The following is a 23,115-nucleotide window of genomic DNA, read 5'->3' as shown; positions in this document are numbered from 1 at the left end:
TTGTATTAAAATGCTTTTTTACGGTGTTAGTGTTCTATCAGAACTACAAAGTTCCCTTTGGACTTACATTTACTGACACTGTAATACACTACATGTTCTTTACTACATTCTCACAAAGCCTTGAGCTTAATTCCAATTTTCTTCCCCCCACTGCTGAGGGAAAACTCTGAAGTGGAAAGAAATTGTAGATTTATTCAACTTGAATGTTAATTTCTTCCACTGATGTCCTTCTTTGTGAAAGTTTTAAATCAGAGTTTTTACTGCCCATTCCAACCTTCTTCCACATTCTGCTGTACGTATTTAATTGTATCGCGATAAAATGCTTTCTTAATTAATATAGAAGTTGACCCAATCAATAAAGAACATTTCTGAGGAAGCTGCAAGAGATAGCATGCACTAAAGTGTGGGAAACTAGCTTTAACTGTAGATTTTACTCGAGCTTTAACATCTCATGGTCATGACTGAAAACCATAAATTACACGTACCTTTACTCTCCTCCAGGTTTTCCTTTACTGTTTTTTCACTCAAATGTTCCTGATGTCTTCTCAGTGTTCCTGAGTGTTTCTTCTCTTGTAGCACACTTCCCCCGGTCTCATTCACCACTGCATATATTTCCCACAAAAGCTGAAGGACCTGATGTTTATTGAATTTAGATACATTCTGAATTCTGTGGTGTCTAAATTCACATTCACTGATGAATCCATGGTCTTCACCTGTAGTTATCACTATTGAGCGTTTCCGAGACAGCGGGCTGTAAGTTTCCAATATGCTTCTGACTCTGTCGTGTTGCTCATGTGTGAATTTTTCTGACTGAAGCACTAACAGAAACACATGAGGTCCAGGATGAGCGAGAGAAATGCACTCCTTGAATCTCTGAGTCAGTTCCTCCTGAGAGAGATGTGGATTATAGAGATGAGGCGTGTTGATGATGATGACGGTTCTTTCCGCCACGTGACCACTGGCTCTCTCACTGTGCAGCTTTACTGAAGAAAAATGAAGTTCAGTCTCAAATGCAGATCTGCCCAGGATGAAGTTTCCCACTCTGTTGGTCAGGAGAACATTTTCCCCCAGCAGCACAATTCTCACTTCAGACACTGAAACATTATTAGGAAACAAAATATGAATGATCACGATATCAGGCAGGTGGTTTAATGTTATGTCTGATCTGTGTATATATGTGTGTGTGTGTGTGTGTGTGTGTGTGTGAGAGAGAGAGAGAGAGACACCCTTAAGACAACACAACGTTAAACTAATTGATTAGGGTTTATGAAATTTATGAAATTTGGCAGAGACTATCTTCAGACCAAGAATCACAAACATCATTTGTTGGCTTTTTGATTCGCCAAAGTGTTCACCCATTAAAGCCAATCAAAATCAGCGGTCAAGCCATCAAACAGGAAGTGAGCTCATATCCCAGCAATGCTTTGATGTATCAAACCCAAACTGTGTACATGAACTTGGGACCCCATTTTGAAGGAGCAGAAAAATTGTGTCATTTGACTACCAGGAGATGCTGCAATAAATAAAAATGCATTTTGCTTAATAACTGTTGTTGCATTTGCCTTTAAAATAATCCTTGTGTCTGGTAATACTGTAGGGGATCCCAAGGGGAAGAAACAGCAATTTGTCTCGATAGCCTAACTGATGCAGCGCCATATTGGATTGTATCTAAAAGTTTAAAAAAAATTCACAGACCACAAATTTTGTTCAATTGTCACCAAATGTGGCACAGATCATCTTCAGACAAAGGTTCAGTTTTTATTTTCAAAACCATTCATCCATTACAGCTGAACAATTTCAGCAGCAAAGCCACCAAACAGGACGTGAGCTCATATCTCAGCCAAGGTTTGGTCAATTGACCTTGCATTGCATACAGCCTTAACAACATATGTTTCCATGGCAACTATTGCCTGCTGATATGCTTGGTCCCCTCATCACTGCTTTCAGCTATATTCTATTCTAGATCTAAAAGTTCCGTTATTAAAGCATTTAACTGGCAAAAATCACTTGCAGTGGATATAAAAGTATACACACCCCATTAAAATGATTGGTTTTTCTGATGTAAAAAAATTAGACCATGACAAATAATTTCAAAAATTTTCCCACCTTTAATGTGACCTATAACCTGGAGAATTGAAAAACAAACAAATCTGTTGGGGGAAATACATAAAAAGTAAAAAACGCACAATAAGTTGGTTGCATAAGTGTGCACACCCTTAAACTAATATTTTGTTGAAGCACCTTTTGATTTAATTACAACATTCAGTCTTTTTAGGTCGGAGTCTATCAGCCTGCCGCATGTAGACTTGGCGATATTTGCCCACTCTTCTTTGCAAAAGCGCTCCAAATCTGTCAGATTGCGAGGGCATCTGTTGTGCACAGCCCTCTTCAGGTCACCCCACAGATTTTCAATTGGGTTTAGGTCTGGGCTCTGGCTAGGCCATTCCAAAACTTTAATTTTCTTCTGGTGAAGCCATTCTTTTGTTGATTTTGATGTATGCTTGGGGTCATTGTCGTGCTGAAAGATGAAATTCCTCTTCATCTTCAGTTTTCTAGCAGACACCTGAAGGTTTTGGGCCAAAATTGACTGGTATTTAGAACTGTTCATATTTCCCATAAAGCCCCTGTTCCACCTGAAGAAAAACAACCCCAAAACATGATGCTGCCACCACCATGCTTCACCGTGGGTATGGGGTTCTTCTGGTGATGCGCAGTGCCAAACATACCTTTTGGAATTGTGGCCAAAAAGTTCAACAGACCATAACACATTTTCCCACATGCTTTTTGGAGAGTTGATGTATTTTTTTTTTTTACAAAATTTAGCCAGGCCTGGATGTTTTTCTTTGACCCCACCTCATAGTCCAGACATATGGAGAATACAGGAGATTGTTGTCACATGCAGTACACAACCAGTACTTGCCAGAAATTCCTGCAGCTCCTTCAGTGTTGCTGTAGGCCTCTTTGCAGCCTCCCTGACCAGTTTTCATCTTGTCTTTTCATCAATTTTGGAGGGATTGTCCAGTTCTTGGTAATGTCACTGTTGTCCCATATATTCTCCACTTCTTGATGACTGTCTTCACTGTGCTCCATGGTATATCTAATGGCATGGAAATGTTTTTTTACCCGTGCCCTGACTGATACCTTTTCAACAATGAGATGCAGTGAAGTTGTCCTGTATCCTTAGCAGAGAAACAGCCCCAAAGTATAATGTTTCCACCTCCATGTGTGATGGTGGGGATGGTATTCTTGGGATTGTATTCAGCATTTCTCTCCCTCCAAACATAATGAGTTGAGTTGATGCCAAAGAGTTCAATTTTGGTCTCATCTGACCACATCACCTTCTCCTAAGCCTTCTCTGAATCATTTAGGTGCTCACTGGTAAACTTCAGATGGGGCTGTACATGTGCCTTCTTGAGCAGAGGGACCTTGCGGGCACTGCAGGATTTTAATCCATTATGGCATCGTATGTTACCAATGGTTTTCTTGGTGACTATGGTCCCAGATGCCTTGAGATCATTAACAAGCTCCTCCCATGTAGTTCTGGGCTGATCCCTCATCCTTCTCATGATCATCCTTACCCCACGAGGTGAGATCTTGCATGGAGCTCCAGGCTGAGGGCGATTGGTGGTCATTTTATATTTCTTCCATTTTCTAATAATTGCACCAAGAGTTGTCTCCTTCTCACCAAGGTTCTTGCTGAGGGTCTTGTAGCCCATTCCAGCCTTGTGCAGGTCTACAATCTTGTTCCTGATGTCCTTTGAAAGTTATTTGGTCTTGCCCATTGTGGTGGAGAGGCTGGAAGAGGTTCATTCTGTTGACAGGTGTCTTATAACCATAACGAGTAGAAATTAGGAGTACTTTCTTAAAGTGACAGACTAATCTGTGTGGCTCAAGGGCACAGACAGTAACTGGTCTGTGGTAGCCAGGATTCTTGCTGGTTTGTAGGGGATCAAATATTTATTGCATTCAATCAAATAGAAATATGTCTACTGTCCCTCTGTCCAAACATTCTGGACTATATTCAATCTTTTTGTGAGATTTTTGATTTGAAGTTAAAGTGGAGTTCTTCCTGAAACCTCCACACGAACATCAGTGACAGCTGGCCTTTAAAACTGCACATTTAAATGAAAACTTTTTTTAATTTAAATAATTTTTTCATCCTGCAGGATCTCAATGCGGGCGGCATGGTGGTGTAGTGGTTAGCGTCGTCGCCTCACAGCAAGAAGGTTCTGGGTTCAAGCCCCGTGGCCGGCAAGGCCCTTTCTGTGCGGAGTTTGCATGTTCTCCCCGTGTCCGCGTGGGTTTCCTCCGGGTGCTCCGGTTTCCCCCACAGTCCAAAGACATGCAGGTTAGGTTAACTGGTGACTCTAAATTGACCGTAGGTGTGAATGTGAGTGTGAATGGTTGTCTGTGTCTATGCGTCAGCCCTGTGATGACCTGGCGACTTGTCCAGGGTGTACCCCGCCTTTCGCCCGTAGTCAGCTGGGATAGGCTCCAGCTCGCCTGTGACCCTGTAGAACAGGATAAAGCGGCTAGAGATAATGAGATGAGATGAGGATCTCGATGCATTTTTTAACCCAAAATATACTCCATTGAACGTCCATATCTGTATTCATATCCATGTAGGCTGCATTATCTGTTCACTCCAAATAAAGTCTTTGTTTACTTCCCTAGTATTTAGTGTCACCATAATGTATGAGAGTACAGAGATCTGAACAGAAGATACTCGAACTCCACTGTGATTGTGAGGTGTGCACTTATTTAACACAAATCATCTCTCCTTGGAAACACTGACATGTAATATAGCTGAATTATTTATTTATTTATTTATTTATTTATTCATAAATATTTTATATAAAGGTGGCTGAGACTGCTTTACACAAGACATTAGTATCAGTATCAGGGTTTACTCTTGTATAGACCGAAACAGGTGACGGATCATCAGGTCTTTTTGCAGACCTGATCATTTTTTTGTATTAAAATGCTTTTTTATGGTGTTAGCGTTCTATCAGAACTACAAAGTTCCCTTTGGACTTACATTTACTGACACTGTAATACACTGCATGTTCTTTACTACATTCTCACAAAGCCTTGAGCTTAATTCCAATTTTCTTCCCCCCACTGCTGAGGGAAAACTCTGAAGTGGAAAGAAATTGTAGATTTATTCAACTTGAATGTTAATTTCTTCCACTGATGTCCTTCTTTGTGAAAGTTTTAAATCAGAGTTTTTACTGCCTATTCCAACCTTCTTCCACATTCTGCTGTACGTATTTAATTGTATCGCGATAAAATGCTTTCTTAATTAATTTAGAAGTTGACCCAATCAATAAAGAACATTTCTGAGGAAGCTGCAATAGATAGCATGCACTGAAGTGTGGGAAACTAGCTTTAACTGTAGATTTTACTCGAGCTTTAACATCTCATGGTCATGACTGAAAACCATAAATTACACGTACCTTTACTCTCCTCCAGTTGTTCCTTTACTGTTTTTGCTGTTTTTTCACTTAAATGTTCCTGATGTCTTCTCAGTGTTCCTGAGTGTTTCTTCTCTTGTAGCGCACTTCCCCCGGTCTCCTTCACCACTGCATCTATTTTCCACAAAAGCTGAAGGACCTGATGTTTATTGAATTTAGATACATTCTGAATTCTGTGGTGTCTAAATTCACATTCACTGATGAATCCATGGTCTTCACCTGTAGTTATCATTATTGAGCGTTTCCGAGACAGCGGGCTGTAAGTTTCCAATATGCTTCTGACTCTGTCGTGTTGCTCATGTGTGAATTTTTCTGACTGAAGCACTAACAGAAACACATGAGGTCCAGGATGAGCGAGAGAAATGCACTCCTTTACTCTCTGAGCCAGTTCCTCCTGAGAGAGATCTGGATTATAGAGATGAGGCGTGTTGATGATGATGACGGTTCTTCCCTCCACGTGACCACTGGCTCTCTCACTGTGCAGCTTTACTGAAGGAAGATGAAGTTCAGTCTCAAATGCAGATCTGCCCAGGATGAAGTTTCCCACTCTACTGGTCAGGAGAACATTTTCCCCCAGCAGCACAATTCTCACTTCAGACACTGAAACATTATTAGGAAACAAAATATGAATGATCACGATATCAGGCAGGTGGTTTAATGTTATGTCTGATCTGTGTATATGTGTGTGTGTGTGTGTGTGTGTGTGTGTGAGAGAGAGAGAGAGAGAGAGACCCAATTGATTAGGGTTTAAGCTGCTTTCAGGGACAACACTGACTTGGTATTGTGACAATGCAACAACTAAGGCACATTTTTTAACAACATTGTTCAAATATAGTTCTGTAAAACATAACATTTATTCATTCATAGAATTATAAATCATCAGACAAATGACAGTATCATCTCTGGATGTTGTGAAGTCAATGATACTCACTTGTGGGTGGAGATATCGGCATGCTTTTACATCTCTTAGGGCATAAAAACCCTGTGAGGGAGAAAAATTCTATCAAGTTGGGTTCAACACACACCATTACATCAATTTCCACCATATGGAATTTTCTACTATTTTGGATTTTATCAAAAATGATTAAGTTTCCACAAGTTACAAATTTTGTCCGATCTTTATGAAATTTGGCAGAGACTATCTTCAGACCAAGATTCAAAACCATCATCTGTTGACTTTTTGATTCGCCAAAGTGTTCACCCATTGCAGCCAATAAAAATCAGTGGTCAAGCCATCAAACAGGAAGTGAGCTCCCTGTTGAGCAGAGGGACCTTGCGGGCACTGCAGGATTTTAATCCATTATGGCATCGTATGTTACCAATGGTTTTCTTGGTGACTATGGTCCCAGCTGCCTTGAGATCATTAACAAGCTCCTCCCGTGTAGTTCTGGGCTGATCCCTCATCCTTCTCATGATCATCCTTACCCCACGAGGTGAGATCTTGCATGGAGCTCCAGGCTGAGGGCGATTGATGGTCATTTTATATTTCTTCCATTTTCTAATAATTGCGCCAAGAGTTGTCTCCTTCTCACCGATGTTCTTGCTGAGGGTCTTGTAGCCCATTCCAGCCTTGTGCAGGTCTACAATCTTGTTCCTGATGTCCTTTGAAAGTTATTTGGTCTTGCCCATTGTGGTGGAGAGGCTGGAAGAGGTTCATTCTGTTGACAGGTGTTTTATAACCATAACGAGTAGAAATTAGGAGTACTTTCTTAAAGTGACAGACTAATCTGTGTGGCTCATGGGCACAGACAGTAACTGGTCTGTGGTAGCCAGAATTCTTGCTGGTTTGTCGGGGATCAAATATTTATTGCATTCAATCAAATACAAATGAATTTATAACCTTTATATGTGTTTTTTTTTCTGGACGTTTTGTTGATATTCTGTCTCTATTTGTGAAAATAAAAGTACCATAAAATTATAGACTGCTCATTTCTTTGTAACCAGGCAAACTTATGAAATCAGCAGGGGATCAAATAATTATTTTCCCCACTGTCGGAATGGAGTCCAGATTGAAACAGACGGATGGACAAGTTTTCTCAGAAACTACATGAGCTACATCAATGAAACTTTACATGCTTAGATTTAAGTTGTGTTTGAAAATCATTTACAAGAAATTATTATTATTTTCAGAGTTATGGCCTTTGATTTTCATTACTGGACTTTGTACAATTGGACTCAATCTAGATACGTTTTCTCAGAAATTACGTAAAGCTACATCAATGCAACTCTGTGTGCTCATCCTACTGAAAAAAGCTGGGTAGCGTTTTATGAAGGTGTCATAGCATTTATGACATAAATCAATATTAAAGCAATGGGCTTATAATGTTCTAAGTATTAAGAGGTTCAAAATTAAAAATATATGACTTCTACATCGATCAATGCTGCAAGCCAATGTCCTTTTACATTACTTTTATAGATGACAGCTTTATCTGGAGCCCTACTGAATTGTTTAAGCCATGACTGGACAGTACCATCTAAAATGCTGGGTTGTTCATAAAATCCTTGTGGCTGGGGATAGTGATGACCATGGCTTCTTGTTTTAACTCATTCTGGGTTGTTTTCTATAACCCAGCAACTGGGTAAATTTAACTCACTTATTATATTATTTGAGCTACATAAGTTAAAAAATGGTGGCACGGTGGTGTAGTGGTTAGCGCTGTCGCCTCACAGCAAGAGGGTCCGGGTTCGAGCCCCGTGGCCGGCGAGGGCCTTTCTGTGTGGAGTTTGCATGTTCTCCCCGTGTCCGCGTGGGTTTCCTCCGGGTGCTCCGGTTTCCCCCACAGTCCAAAGACATGCAGGTTAGGTTAACTGGTGACTCTAAATTGAGCGTAGGTGTGAATGCGAGTGTGAATGGTTGTCTGTGTCTATGTGTCAGCCCTGTGATGACCTGGAGACTTGTCCAGGGTGTACCCCGCCTTTCACCCGTATTCAGCTGGGATAGGCTCCAGCTTGCCTGCGACCCTGTAGAACAGGATAAAGCGGCTACAGATAATGAGATGAAGTTAAAAAAAAATAAACCAGTTATTCTTCCAACCGTCCTGTCCAGCAGTTTTCAAAATGCACTGGAAAAGGGCTGATTTTGGGGTGAAATAAACAAAGTGGTTTGGGCGGATCAGTAGTACAGTGATCACAGCAGCAGCACAGCGGTGTGTTAGCAGCACTGCGTGTTTTATGTAGGTGTCGTGCTGTCATAGTAGCCAGAGACGACTTTGTAGTAACCGACTGAAACAGTATAGTATAATAGTACAGTATAGTATAATAGTACAGTATCGCCCCATTGCATTTTCCAAAAACCAGTCACACTTGAGTCTCTTGCAAAAAAAAGTCTTACCACTTTTAACTTTTATAAAGTACACACACACACAGATAGATAGATAGATAGATAGATAGATAGATAGATAGATAGTGATGACCCCATGACCCCTTCTTTGCTGTTTGGTTTTCCTTGTTTGTTGTTCCCTCCTCTTCCTCTTCAGGAGGTGGTCCTGTTGTGTTCAGGAGACTGGGAGTTACACCTGCACCTACTCAGTTCCTGATTACTATATAAGAGGACTGATGCAGTTAATTCTCTCTCTCTCCTTCCATCAGGCTGGACATTGGGATAGGTTTTGTTTTGGGTGTGGTCAGTCTTTTCTTTATTTAAAGTACTCATTTACAATATTTTTCTTTTCATTTACACACTCACTATACTACTGACCTCCTTGATTTACATCATTTTAATTGTTTTTGTTTTAATATTCGTTAAATAAATTTAGTTTATATGTTAATTTTGATTATTTTTGTTGTCTCCCTGATTTTTGTCTTGAATTTGAGCCGGTTCATGACTATATATTATATATGAGAGGGAGTTAAAATTAACTGCAAAAAGAGACAATTCCGTCCCTCAGTATCAGATCAGTTCCCGTCCAGCGCTCCTCTAATTTGACACATTACCTGCTTTAACTCTGGTTTCTAAATGCTCCTTGAACCTCGGCCTGTTTTTTCATTCTGCTCTCGCTTGTTAGACGCATGATCACAAGGCTCCTCTTGCCACTCTGTCCTCCTGATCAAAGGACATCAGATCAGAGGGTTTTTCCCAGTACGAGGTGACATCTGCATAATTATTTTTCTTGTTTTAAATCCCGGACACAGGCCTCCGGACTAAGATTCCCGGACGACTCTTCTGAGTTCAGTGAAAAACAGGAACCGGTTCAGTAACTTTCTCAGAGGAGTCTGGAGAAAAATACTGACATGGCTGATCTTATAAAATAGTCCTATAAAACCCGTATATGGCTGAAGAGTGAAACGAGTTTTAACAAATGATGAAAACTTTTAACATTTTAAACCTTTAAAGCGTGTGATATAGTACTCTGAATAAAAGATGTGTTGCTGCTTACCTTTACTCGACGCCATTTCGTAACAGCACTGAAATGGAAAATGAAAGCAACTTTACCTGTCCGGGGCTAACGTCACACTTCTGGTTGATTAAATCATCTTATGAATTTCGTGAGTAAAACCTGGCTGCTCATTACTCTCTGAATGATTGTGTACTTATCTTTTCCCACCTGTTTTCTGAATGCTGGTGAAAAGTTGAAGCCCTTATAAGGTCAAGGTTTTTTATTTGTCATTTGTGCATCACCCAACAGTTCAGAGACATTGGAATTTTTGTGCAGGGCTCTCAGAGTCAACAGTTTAGGAAATAGAACACTATAATAAAAAATATGAAATATATAAACACTATACAATACAATGTTAGGAAATGGAACACTATAATAAATATAAAGCACTATACAAAAAGGTGGTAATATGTACAAAATTTTAAATACAAGTATTAAACAGAAGGAGAGGGCAAATGTTAAATAACAGTAATAAAATAAAAGGCTAGTCCTGAGTGCTGTTCCTGGATTATGAAAAGAGGGGAAAGTTGTATGGAAATATTGCACATTTTGGGAGGGGGATGAGAGTTATGTGGGGATATTGCACAGTTAGAATATTGCACATTTATCAGAGGGTATATAACACAATCCTATTTCACAGATAATAATATATCACATTGCATATGACAAGTGAAGTGAGGTAGTAATGGGTTATTGTTGCACTTATTCAATAGTTTTGTTTTGCCATCAGTCTGACTGTGGCAGGGAAGAAGCTGTTGAAGAACCGTGTTCTATGAGTGATGATGCTGTCCGCTCTGCTGTGTCTCAGGTTGTAGTGTTTGTGTCTGAGCAGAGAGTGAGCTGGGTGGAGTGAGTCTCTGATGATTCCCTCTGCTCTTTTCTGACAGCGCTGCACATACATAGAGTCCATGGAAGGAAGTTTTGTCCCTATGATCCTCTCCGCAGTCTTTATGACTCTTTGCAGAGCTTGGGGTGGTTCTCCACTAGAGTTGCAAATTGGGATATGGACCTTGAGCAAACTGATAAGTTCATAAGGCAGAATTCTGGTAGCCAATTTTGGAGTTTTATCAAAGTATCTTATTGCTTGATATGGCAAAATTCAAGGTCATTTCAAGGTCAAGGTTGCCCTTGTCTCTGTCAGTACACAAACAGGTCTCTGAAATGCCTAATAAATCCATAATCTCTGACAAAAATCAAAATGTAATTGACCCCAATTACAAATCTGGGCCTTATTATAAATAATTCTATTTGAAAATATATATTTATCACAATAGAACAATAAATATATGTATTAAAAGGGTGCAGCGTTTGTGTACTGACAGCATGTTTGTGTACTGACATGTTCAAAAATAAGACAACGAAGTTGATTATTTGAGCAGAACAGTAATAGATTTAATTTTTGAACCTCAAAAATGGTAGTAAAAAGCTGGAAGTAAAATTAAGTTTGTAAAAGGTGAGTGGGGGGGAGGGGCAAATTCAAATTTAAGTCAGTACACAGACACTCTCAGAAATTGACTAGGCCTAATCAGAAAACCTTTAAAGATATCCTGGTAGGATACATGTACTAGGTATAGGCCTATATACTAGTAGGTTGACAAAAGGGATTGAGAGACATCAAACTGTCATCCTATCAGATTGGTCAGTACACTAACACAATAGTCAGTACACAAACAGACCCCGGTGTTAGTGTATGGACTGTTAGTGTATGGACAAATAGTTCATCATCTGGTCACCAGGGTGCAGATGTGTATATGATGCCTGTGCATTGTAGTCTAGTTGAAAGGTCTTCTAACTCACATTCATGGCACAAACATGTTTTCATGACAAAGCTGGGCCTACATCATTCTAGAAGTGTTAGTGTATTGACTGCTATTATAAATTCTGTTAAAAATTGCCATACAAACCTGAACAATGCTGGAAAACTACCACAATATGAAATTCAATGTTTCCCTCCCTTGAACTTGTGGGATTCCCACAATGCACTGCAGTCATCTCATTAGAATAGTTCTGTCCATTTTCCCCAGGTGTCTCTAGTTAGTACTGTTATGCCGCTTTTCCACTACCAACGCGGCTGAGCCGTGCCGTGCTGAGTCGAGCTGAGTGGGGCTGTTGGAGTTGCATTTCGACTACAACCGCGCTGAACCGTGCTGGCTGGAAGTGGGTGGACACATTGGGTGGAGTTAGCGAAAGTGGGTGGACGTCAGGTGATGTCGTTTGGCGGCGCAAACAGTGACATCAGTGAGCTTTTAAGCGGTAGTCTCACAACCCGGAGAGTAAACAATAAACATGGAGGACATGGAGTCGTTAGTGTTGCTGGTCTTGGTGCTGTGGCTTGTTGTCACCGACAACGCCAACAGCGTATAGATGAGGCGAGGCGCATAAGGCTTCATAATTCTCGTAATTCGTAATTCTCCTTCTTCCGGGTTTACGGTGTTTACAGATCCCAGCGTGCTCGCGGGGCGTGTGTGGGCATGTGAGGACACTCCTCCTCACCAATCAGCGCGCAGGGCAGTGTCTCCTCACGCCCCTAGCCTCACTCAGCTCGGTTTGGCTCGCTTCAGCCCCACTCCAAAACCGTGCGAGTTTTGGGGGCTAAGCAGGGCTGAAGCGAGCTGAGTCGTGCTGTTTTTGGATAGTCGAAACGCGAGCCGTGTCGGGCTGAAGTGAGCTGAAGCAAGCTGAAGTGAGCTGAAAAAGGGTAGTGGAAAAGGGCCATTAGTGTACTGACTTAATTACTTGGGACACCAAAAATCAATTTCTTGGCGGGAAAATTTCTGACTAGTATTGGAAATATTTTCAAAATGTGCTTTTCTTCATGCTGCATGGACAATATTGATCATATTTAAATGGGTGACACAAAATAATAACACCAATAAATATTTTTCAGCAAGGGTTTATTTTCCTTCTGGGATGTATGAGACACGCATTTTGGACCCCCTTGGGTACTTCCAATGAAAAATTCTACCAACACTATTATATTTGAGTGGATAAAATTTAATATCAATTAATTTTTATAATCAATAGGAAGGCATATGAACACAGACACCCTGATTTTATTTAAAGGCCTGGTCTCAGAATACTTAAGTGAGGTGACACCAGTTTGCAACTATAGTGGAGAACCACCCCTTTCCTCTCTGCCTGTGTGGTATTACCATACCAAACAGTGATGCCTGCGGTTGTAGGTATCATGCTGCCATTTTGTCTCTAAGAACTACAACTCCCAGTCCTCTTCCGTGTGACCTACGGCACGCGTGGGCGGGATCATCTACGTCAGTCCGCCATGCGCGCATAAGTCCAGGCGGAAGCTCCGCTCTTTGTCTCTCGTGTCCGGATTCCAAGGAATCTAGACGCACAAAAGAGATGTTCTCAAACCCGAAAACACTTCCTTCTTGCAAGATTCACCATCCAGCACGTTCTGTGCCTAACCACTGGCCAAGGTAAAAGTCCAGAATAGCACGATCTTTAAACTCAACCTGAGTTACAACCGGTTTATTCGTATTAGAAGTGACGTCACGACTGCAGCTCAAACGCAGTTTTAATTTGTAATTAGGAGTGACCAGAATTCCTCCTGATTGAAGTTCTGTGCACATTAATCAAAGACTTTCCTTTCATCACGAACGACGCGTCGGATCAAGAGAAGTTCTCTGTCCACGGAATCGACTCACGGAATCGACTCACGTGCTTCATGAACAGCGAAGCTCTGCAACGGCGAACATCTTCTCAGAACTTTGCTAGAGGCAAGATATTGAGTAAAATATATTTGGGCATAATAATTAAGCTAGTTTTAGGAAGTTGCTTTATTGAAAGTGTGAATTTAAACCCAGGTTTATTCATTACACTATTAGACACGCAGCGTATTGAATTGTTCTGTTTGTTTAATCTCATTTGTTTTAATAGGCTTTGCATGTCTCTCTCTTTCTCTTATTCTTCTTACTAACATAATTCTCTTAACACACATTTTGACCTTATTAAGATTTCAGTGAGTTTGGCAATGTTATGAGTGTGGAATCCTTTTGTTACTGAGAAAACACTTGCTCAACAGGCCTGACCAGGCCTGATACACTTTAGATAGCTTCCCTTTTGTCTTAGCTTAGCAACACGAAGCTAATCTGGGCCTACCTCGTGCTCAAACACATTTTGGTTAGCTATACAGAACTAGCCTTTTGTCTAAACACATGGTCAAGCCCCTCCTCCACACTCAACATACCAAAACATCAGATAAGAACATTCCAAATTTTATAGCTCCCTCATACACGCACACCTTGGCTCAGGCCTAGGGGCCTAACACACACACACACACACACACACACATATACATATATATATATACACACACACACCTCACTGCTTGTATATATTGATTTATTATTTTTATCTTTGTATAATAAATTCATTTATTATCAAAGCTGTGTATATTCATCTTGTTGGTGTGAACAATATCTGAAGTCCCCAGTCGCAAAGAATTCAAAAAGGTGCAGATTTATGTAATATAGTAAGTGATCAATAATAATTTGGAAATATACCATAATCTACCTGTTTGGTAATTTATCCAGGATTAATGGTATGATTCACTAAATGATTCATTGAACGATTCACTAAATGATTCACTGAATGATTCACTTCAAATGAGACTGATTCTATGGTATGAGTCAAAGTAAATGATTCAATGGGATTGATTCATTTTAATTATTAACCTTCAAATTTAATGAGACTGATTTAATGAGATTGATCACTTAATTTCAATAATTAACTGATTGCACCCACAGTAATTGGTGCCCTGTGTGAGGCGATTGGTTTGTTGACTTCTTGAATATTGTTGCAACAACAAATAAACTATCAGTTTAATTCAATATCCCCAGGTGTGTTAAAACGGTTAACAGTAGCGTGATAACCATATCACAAATACTCATAACCTATTCAACTTAGGATAAGAGAGCATTTCCAAACCAATAAACCTTATTAATTAAAAGTTAATGTTAATTAATAACGATTAATTAATAATTAACTCATTGATTAATTATCTAGTATCCAGCCTAAGTAAAATGGCATCCCCTCGTGTCTCAAAAATGGAAGACACCGCTCAAGACGTGTCTCTCCTGGAGGTCATCGCAGATCTCATTCACTGCTCTGCCTCCGGGAAGGCAAACATTAAGAGCACGAGTGAGAGTGAATGCCAAAACAACAGAGACAATTCAAACAAACATGAGAGAGATCCAAAAAGAACAACTTTTAGTGTCCAAGCGGCACTAGGTAAGCTATTCCTATCATACTTCCAAGATGCTGATTCAGAAATCAGAAGCCTCCGCGGAGAGGTTGAAAGGCTGACTACCAGCAACGCCGAGCTGACAGCCGATAATAATGATTTACATAGGGAGCGTTAGCTCTTGAAGACCTCCCTTGACGATTGCACCGAATGGCTAGAGAAAGCCGAAATGGTTGCTAAGAGGGCTGCCCAGGAGCAGACCCCCCAAGAGCAGCGCGAGGGGCGTGAAAGACCCCCAACAATGTGCCAAAGCTCAGAGCGGGAAGAGGCGTCTGAACCGGACACCGTAAATGATCTGGTCAAGGACCAGACACCCCACCAAACTCCATCAACTCGCTACTCGACTCCGTCGTTTAGCCAAGATGGAGCCATCCTGCACTCATCTGGAGCCCAGGACCCTAGTACACCCAGGTCAGTGTGCTATAGTACCCCTGATCAATCTTCAGATGAATCAGACTATGAATCTAGTGCGAAACGGGAACAACACCAGAGTAGCTTAGATAGTGAGTGCTCAGAAGAGCCAAGAAGGTCGCACAAGGACGTGCACCAAACCCTTCGCTTACGGCAAATTGACTTACTTGCCAAAGATGTCGAACAATTCGATCCCGACAATCAAAGAACTAATGTAAATGACTATTTACAAGAAATTGATCGATGCCTGATGGACCTGCCGAACGCCACAACATGTGAAAAACTTAGACTAATCTGGAAGACCTCCAGTAGTAGCGTTCGTGCCTTTTTAGAGACACTACCCCCAAACATTCGCGATAGTTATTCGAAACTTCGCAATTACATGAGGGAAGAATATGCGCCATACATGGACGAAACCTCCGCGACATTGTGTGCATTACAAATCAAACAAAAACAGTCTGAGGCGCCTCGTGAATATTACAGACGGCTACGTACTGCCTATTTCCAAGGTAGTAGCGCACCAGGGTTGGAAGAAGATAGAGGTTTCATATCTCTCTTCTTACATAACCTCCACCCAAGCGTGTGGACCCATGTCACACTGACGTGTCGACAAGGTTGCTATTCGATGAGGGGAAACTAGGCGACTAGCCCAAATGACCTGGGAGACCATTGTCAAAACCGCAAACGGAAATGATGATGAACCCAGAGTCCTTAGGCTCCAGGATGCAAATGGGCCCCCGCTAACCTTAGAAGGAGGCGAAGCTCCAAAAGGGGGACCCCCCTGGAGAAATCCCGGTCCGAACCGCCCCTTGCCGAACCATCACAAAGGTGAGTGAAAAATTGACAAGGTAAGGCCAGGAGGGACCGAGGGCAAGTCCACAGTGACTATGGCAATCGCCCATCACATGAAAAGGGTCGTAGGGAACAAAACGGTTGGCAGCAAAAACGTCATCCCCGCTCTGACCAGAAACGGCAGAAGCGTTCCGACCGTAGCTCTAAACGTAAGGGTAGAGATGACCAACACAGTGACTCAGACCAACCTGGTGAGTTCCCCTCAGAGTTGGACTCTTTAAAAGCCCAGTTGGCTGAAATTAAAGAACTGTTACAGGAGAGGTCAGACCCCTCAACAGATAAAACAAAAGAGCCCAAGAAAAATGACAAAAAGCTATTCGCTGGCATGACTAGGCCAGGAACCACGGGTATATCTTGTGAAAGGGGGAGGAGATCCCTCCGAAACAGCAGGCGAGGGTCAGGATGTAGGGCCCCCCTGGTGGCGAAGGCAAACACACAAAACGCACCTCTCATGTGCGCTAAAGTCTTCACCACCATTTCTCAGACACACGGCTCTCACAAGGCGACCCAATCCCAACCAAGCCCTGTGACATAAACTTAGTCAGCTTCACACAAAACAAAACCCCACAGTCATTGGATCCCACAAAATATGCACAAAACCGTTGCGACGAGATTAGTGCGAACACCGATCAACCGAGCGCCACGCGAGATCAAATTTCCGATGAACTTCAGTTCATGTCTTTGTACACCGAGTCCGGTGTCAAAACACCCGACATCGCGATTCCCCCTAGTGGCCACAATTCTTTGAAAAACCTCCCTCTATCCATCGACTCAGACACAGACACCCATTTCACTGCTGGTGTAATGGCTGTGCTGTGGAACATGTTAGGCGTCGAGGCGAAATTCCATATCGCGTGCCACCCTCAATTCTCTGGTCAGGCTGAACGAGCCATTCAAACCATTGTGAGCATGCTGCGAAAGTATATCACAAACCATGGTAAAATTTGGGACGTGAAACTTCCCTTGGTGCTAAGGGCCATTCGGTCCACCCCTCATTGCGCCACTGAAGTCACACCCTTTGGGATGATGACTGGGCGAGAGTCGGTTCTTTCCCCGCATCTCCTATACAAACCAGAGGCCATGAGTGTCGCGATTGCATACACCGCACATCAACATGTCGCCGACCTACGACGCCACCTACAGTCAACCTTTTACAGGTGCCCAAAAGAATCTCGATTCGAGAGTAGAAGGACACAAAGCCTACTATGCCCGAATCTCAGAGAAGTTCCTACCACCCTGGTCGAGACCTTTCGATCGTGGGAAAACCGTTCCCCGTCGCGTATCACATTAGGACATCTAGGCCTAATCAAATGCTTTCATATCTATTTCCATGATAATCGAATCAAACCTTGTTGAACAGTCCTCACTCCAAAAGGGGGTGGACGACAGCTAGGCCCATCCTATCCACCTAACTTGTACGCATCACTCAACCATAAGCGTACACTAACATTCCCGGTCAGACTTCACCAACCCAATGAAGTAATAACCCTTCAGTATAGCATGGTAGATAAAATACTAAAATCCGCTATTATTACTAGTGTGTATTCATCGCAAATACACCTGGCATATAGTCTTGGCAGTGCTATCCTCATTTTTGTGAATCCACAAGACTTAGAGATATGCACCCCCACTAAAGACATCCACTGGGTCTGCCCAGGCAACCCATACATAATACATGCCAAGTTAGATAAGATGGTCTGTGTCCCTGACAGCTTTAGCCGCAGTAGTGCACGCTCTCTGGCCAGACCACCCACTGCTATTACCAAACACAGAAGATTTCTAGAAGATTAGGTTTGCCAACCCAAACACTAATATTTCTTTCCTTCCTTCATTTCTTCTCTTTTCTTGTTTTTTTTATGCATAAGAAATTGAACACTACATGTTTCATGTTCAATGTTTAATATTTTTTTTGATGTGGTTTTGATCTAGTTAGTTAGATAGTGATTATATGCCCCAAATGCCCATAGTGATTATATGCCCAAAATTCCTCTGTCTCTAACTGTCTTACTGGAACTCACAAGTTTACACAGTCTTCACAGGACACCATGAACTGTGCAGAACAAGTCTACCTCAAGGACTATGGACACGGCGATGATACGATACGGTGCTCTCAGTGCTACGACTCCGTCATACCCCTGAGACCAAAAGGGGGACTGTAGGTATCATGCCGCCATTTTGTCTCTAAGAACTACAACTCCCAGTCCTCTTCCGCGTGACCTACATCACGTGTGGGCGGGATCATCTATGTCAGTCTGCCATGCGCGCATAAGTCCAGGCGGAAGCTTCGCTCTTTGTCTCTCGTGTCCGGATTCCAAGGAATCTAGATGCACAAAAGAGATGTTCTCAAACCCGAAAACACTTCCTTCTTGCAAGATTCACCATCCAGCGCGTTCTGTGCCTAACCACTGGCCAAGGTAAAAGTCTAGAATAGCGCGATCTTTAAACTCAACCGGAGTTACAACCGGTTTATTCGTATTAGAAGTGACGTCACTACTGCAGCTCAAACGCAGTTTTAATTTGTAATTAGGAGCGACCAGAATTCCTCCTGATTGAAGTTCTGTGCACATTAATCAGAGACTTTCCTTTCATCACGAACGACGCGTTGGATCAAGAGAAGTTCTCTGTCCACGGAATCGACTCACGGAATCGACTCACGTGCTTCATGAACAGCGAACCTCTGCAACGGCGAACATCTTCTCAGAACTTTGCTAGAGGCAAGATATTGAGTAAAATATATTTGGGCATAATAATTAAGCTAGTTTTAGGAAGTTGCTTTATTGAAAGTGTGAATTTAAACCCAGGTTTATTCATTACACTATTAGACACGCAGCATGTCGAATTGAATTGTTCTGTTTGTTTAATCTCATTTGTTTTAATAGGCTGTGCATGTCTCTCTCTTTCTCTTATTCTTCTTACTAACATAATTCTCTTAACACACATTTTGACCTTATTAAGATTTCAGTGAGTTTGGCAATGTTATGAGTGTGGAATCCTTTTGTTACTGAGAAAACACGTGCTCAACAGGCCTGACCAGGCCTGATACACTTTAGATAGCTTCCCTTTTGTCTTAGCTTAGCAACACGAAGCTAATCTGGGCCTACCTCATGCTCAAACACATTTTGGTTAGCTATACAGAACTAGCCTTTTGTCTAAACACATGGTCAAGCCCCTCCTCCACACTCAACATACCAAAACATCAGATAAGAACATTCCAAATTTTATAGCTCCCTCATACACACACACCTTGGCTCAGGCCTAGGGGCCTAACACACACACACACACACACACACACACACACACACACACATATATATATATATACACCTCACTGCTTGTATATATTGATTTATTATTTTTATCTTTGTATAATAAATTCATTTATTATCAAAGCTGTGTATATTCATCTTGTTGGTGTGAACAATATCTGAAGTCCCCAATCGCAAAGAATTCAAAAAGGTGCAGATTTATGTAATATAGTAAGTGATCAATAATAATTTGGAAATATACCATAATCTAGCTGTTTGGTAATTTATCCAGGATTAATGGTATGATTCACTAAATGATTCACTGAATGATTCACTTCAAATGAGACTGATTCTATGGTATGATTCAATTAAAATGAGTCAAAGTAAACGATTCAATGGGATTGATTCATTTTAATTATTAACCTTCAAATTTAATGAGACTGATTTAATGAGACTGATCACTTAATTTCAATAATTAACTGATTGCACCCACACGGTGAGGATGCTCTCTCTCAGTCCTCTGTAGACCAGGGTGAGAGGGCGATGGTTCAGACCAGCTTTCCTGAGCAGACTGATGAAATAAAGCCTTTGCTGGGCTTTTTTCACTGTGGCTGTGGTGTTAAGAGTCCAGCTCAAGTCAGATGTAACCTGCAGTCCCAGGAATCTGTAGCTGCCGGCCCTCTCCACCTCAGTCCCTTTGATGATGAGAGGCTGTAGAGGGGGAGGATTCTTCCTAAAGTCCAGTATTATTTCTTTGGTCTTGTCTGCGTTCAGGATGAGGTCGTTCTCTCCATAGACAAGAATGTTATTTACCAGGGTCCTGTACCCTGACTCGTCTCCCTCCTTGATGAGCCCCAGGATAGTGGTGTCATCAGCATATTTGATGATGATGGTGTTGTCCTGGGTGGAGACACAGTCATGGGTATACAGGGTGAAGAGTTTGGGGCTAAGGCAGCAGCCCTGTGGGGATCCTGTGCTGACTGTGAGCTCAGCAGTCATCTGTCCTCCCATTCTCATCACCTGTGGTCTTTCTGTCAGGAAGTCCAGAATCGAGTTGCAGGTGGGAGTTGGGATACTAAGGTCTGTCAGCTTCTCGGTCAGCTTGCCCAGGCAGATGGTGTTGAAGGCAGAACTGTAGTCCAGGAAGAGCATCCTGGCATACATTCTGCTGCTTTCCAGGTGTTGCAGAGTGTGGTGTAGGGCTATTGCTACCGCGTCGTCCACTGATCGATTGGGATGGTAGACAAACTGAAGGGGGTCGACAGTGTCCGGGACTGTGTGGTTGATGTGTGTGAGGACTAGTTTTTCTAGGCACTTCATGGTGACTGATGTGAGTGCCACTGGCCTGAAGTCATTTAGGGTGGATGTGTCTGGTCTTTTGGGGACTGGTATGATGGTGAAAGATTTGAAAATACGGGGGACTACAGCCTGGGATAATGACAAGTTGAAGATGTCAGCATACACACCAGCTAGTTGTTCCCCACAGGCCTTCAGAATTTTGGGAGGGATTCCGTTGGGTCCCACGGCCTTGTGGGGGTTCATCTTCAGAGCCTTCAGGACCTGTGTGTGTGTGTGTCACCTGAAAGGCAGTGTCCGTAGGGTCACAGGGAGCTTTTGAGGGTGTATTCGTATTCAGCCTGTCGAACCTGGCATAGAAAGTGTTAAGGCTATCTGGCAGGGTGGCATCTCGGGGGTCTGCGGTTGCTGTGGTTCTACTATAGTTTGTGACAGACTGGATTCCTGCCACATACTGCGTGTGTTGTGGTTGAGGTAGTAGCTTTCAAGTTTATGGGAGTGAGCCCTTTTTGCTGCTCTGATGGATTTCTGCACCTCGTACCGGGCTCTCTTATACTCCGCTTGATCTCCTGACTTGAAGGCCTCCCGCCGCTTCCAGATTTTCTGTTTTATGTCCCCATTAAACCAGGGTTTTTGGTTGGGGAACATACGCACAATCCTGGGAGGTGCACATATGGACGTGCACCAGCTGATGTAGTCGCTCACAGTCTCTGTGTATTCGTGGATGTCATTAGTGGGTTCTTTGAAAGTTCTCCAGGCTGTGGCCTCTAACCAGCTCTGCAGGCTAGCCTGTGCACCTTCAGTCCAGGTGCTAACGGTTCTGACTGTGACTGGTTTTGTCTTGAGCCTTTTGTTGTAAACTGGTTTGAGCCAGATTGCCAGGTGGTCAGACTTTCCAAAATGGGGTTTTGGTTCAGCTGAGAAGGTGTTTCTGATGTTGCTGGAGCAATGATCCAGTGTTTTATTTCCCCTGGTGGGAAAAGTCACAAACAGATGCAGTTTAGGCATGTTTTTCCAGAGATTGCAATGGTTAAAATCTCCCAGAATTATGACGGCAGCATCAGGATACGTGTTTTCATGCTCACTGATCATGTCATGTAGCTCCTTCAGTGCAGCCTTCTCCTTGGCAGAGGGGAGGATATCCACGACACTCACAATGATGCATTGCAGTTCTCTGGGCAGATAAAATGGTCTTAGCTTCAAAGTCAGATATTCCACATTTTCAGAACAAGATTTTGAGATGATCTTACAGTCGGTACACCAGGACTGTTTGACGAGGGCGGCCATTCCTCCTCCGCGAGTCTTGCCGCTTTCCACAGCGCTTCAGTCCTCTCTGAAGACCGTGTAGCCATCTGGTGTTATTGCCTCGTCGGGTGTCCTCTCCCCCAGCCAGGTTTCACAGAAACACAATATGGAGCAATCCTGAATGTCCTTCTGCGTGGAAATCCAAGCGTGGAGTTCGTCCATTTTATTTTCCAGAGACTGAATGTTTGCAAACAATATGACCGGGAGGGTTAGCCTTCCATTGCTAACCAAGCGCCAGAGCCTTCGGTCAGCTCCTCCCCGTCTGCCGCACCTCCGCTTCGGCCTGTTGTTCTCAGGGGAGCTCCCTGTCGGGGGCCGGCCTAGCATCAAGTCAGCATAGCATGTTAGCTCAGGGTAGGATTCCAGCATGCTCTGGTCAAAAAGTCTGAAATGACTCCGCTGTCTCAGCTGTAATAAGATCGCCCAATCATAAAAAACGTTAGCAGAGTGTGTCTTAACTCGGCACAAAAAAGTAAGAAGGAAAAGAAGACAAAGAAGTAACTTGACTCGGAGAGCTCCGCGACGTCACTCTCTGGGGAGCGCCATCTTAAATAAAAATCTAGAATTGAAGAAGTGTGTACTTTCTTTCCCATTATATATATATATGTGCATCTCAAAATGTGTCAAAATATCTCAAAAATGTCCAGAAGATGATCATCGACACTCTCCACAAGGAGGATAAGCCACAGAAGGTCATTGCTGAAAAGGCTGGCTGGAAAAGGTACACAAGCAAAAGGGATGAGCACAGCCTTGAGAGGATCATCAAGAAAAGTTGATTCAAGAACTTGGGAGAGCTTCATAAGGAGTGGACTGCGGCTGGGGTCAGTGCACCAAGAGCCACCACGCACAGACGTCTTCAGGAAAGGGGCTACAACTGTCACATTCCTAATACC

General features: G+C 42.5%; 1 protein-coding gene across 3 annotated transcripts in view; it reads right to left on the bottom strand.

The window, feature by feature from the left end:
* The window catches only part of LOC132870507 (GTPase IMAP family member 8-like), a 41,394-nt gene that overhangs the window by 4,730 nt on the left and 13,549 nt on the right, over positions 1–23,115 (bottom strand). The window contains exons 1-4 of one of the 3 annotated variants that reach the window (XM_060904171.1): positions 9,851–9,875; positions 6,406–6,456; positions 5,457–6,074; positions 486–1,094 (exon numbers count right to left, since the gene is read on the bottom strand). In XM_060904171.1, the coding sequence (XP_060760154.1) occupies positions 486–1,094; positions 5,457–6,074; positions 6,406–6,456; positions 9,851–9,866 (1,294 nt within the window). In that variant the 5' untranslated portion in view covers positions 9,867–9,875. Of the gene's footprint in view, positions 1–485; positions 1,095–5,456; positions 6,075–6,405; positions 6,457–9,407; positions 9,727–9,850; positions 9,876–23,115 lie in introns of those variants that run through there. The other 2 variants (XM_060904173.1, XM_060904172.1) reach the window with 2 other exon arrangements.

The sequence above is a fragment of the Neoarius graeffei genome, chromosome 22, assembly GCF_027579695.1.
Source record: "Neoarius graeffei isolate fNeoGra1 chromosome 22, fNeoGra1.pri, whole genome shotgun sequence".
In the NCBI taxonomy this organism is placed as follows: domain Eukaryota; kingdom Metazoa; phylum Chordata; class Actinopteri; order Siluriformes; family Ariidae; genus Neoarius; species Neoarius graeffei.
Note: the sequence above shows the minus strand (reverse complement) of the source record. Positions and strands in the feature narration are given on the sequence as shown.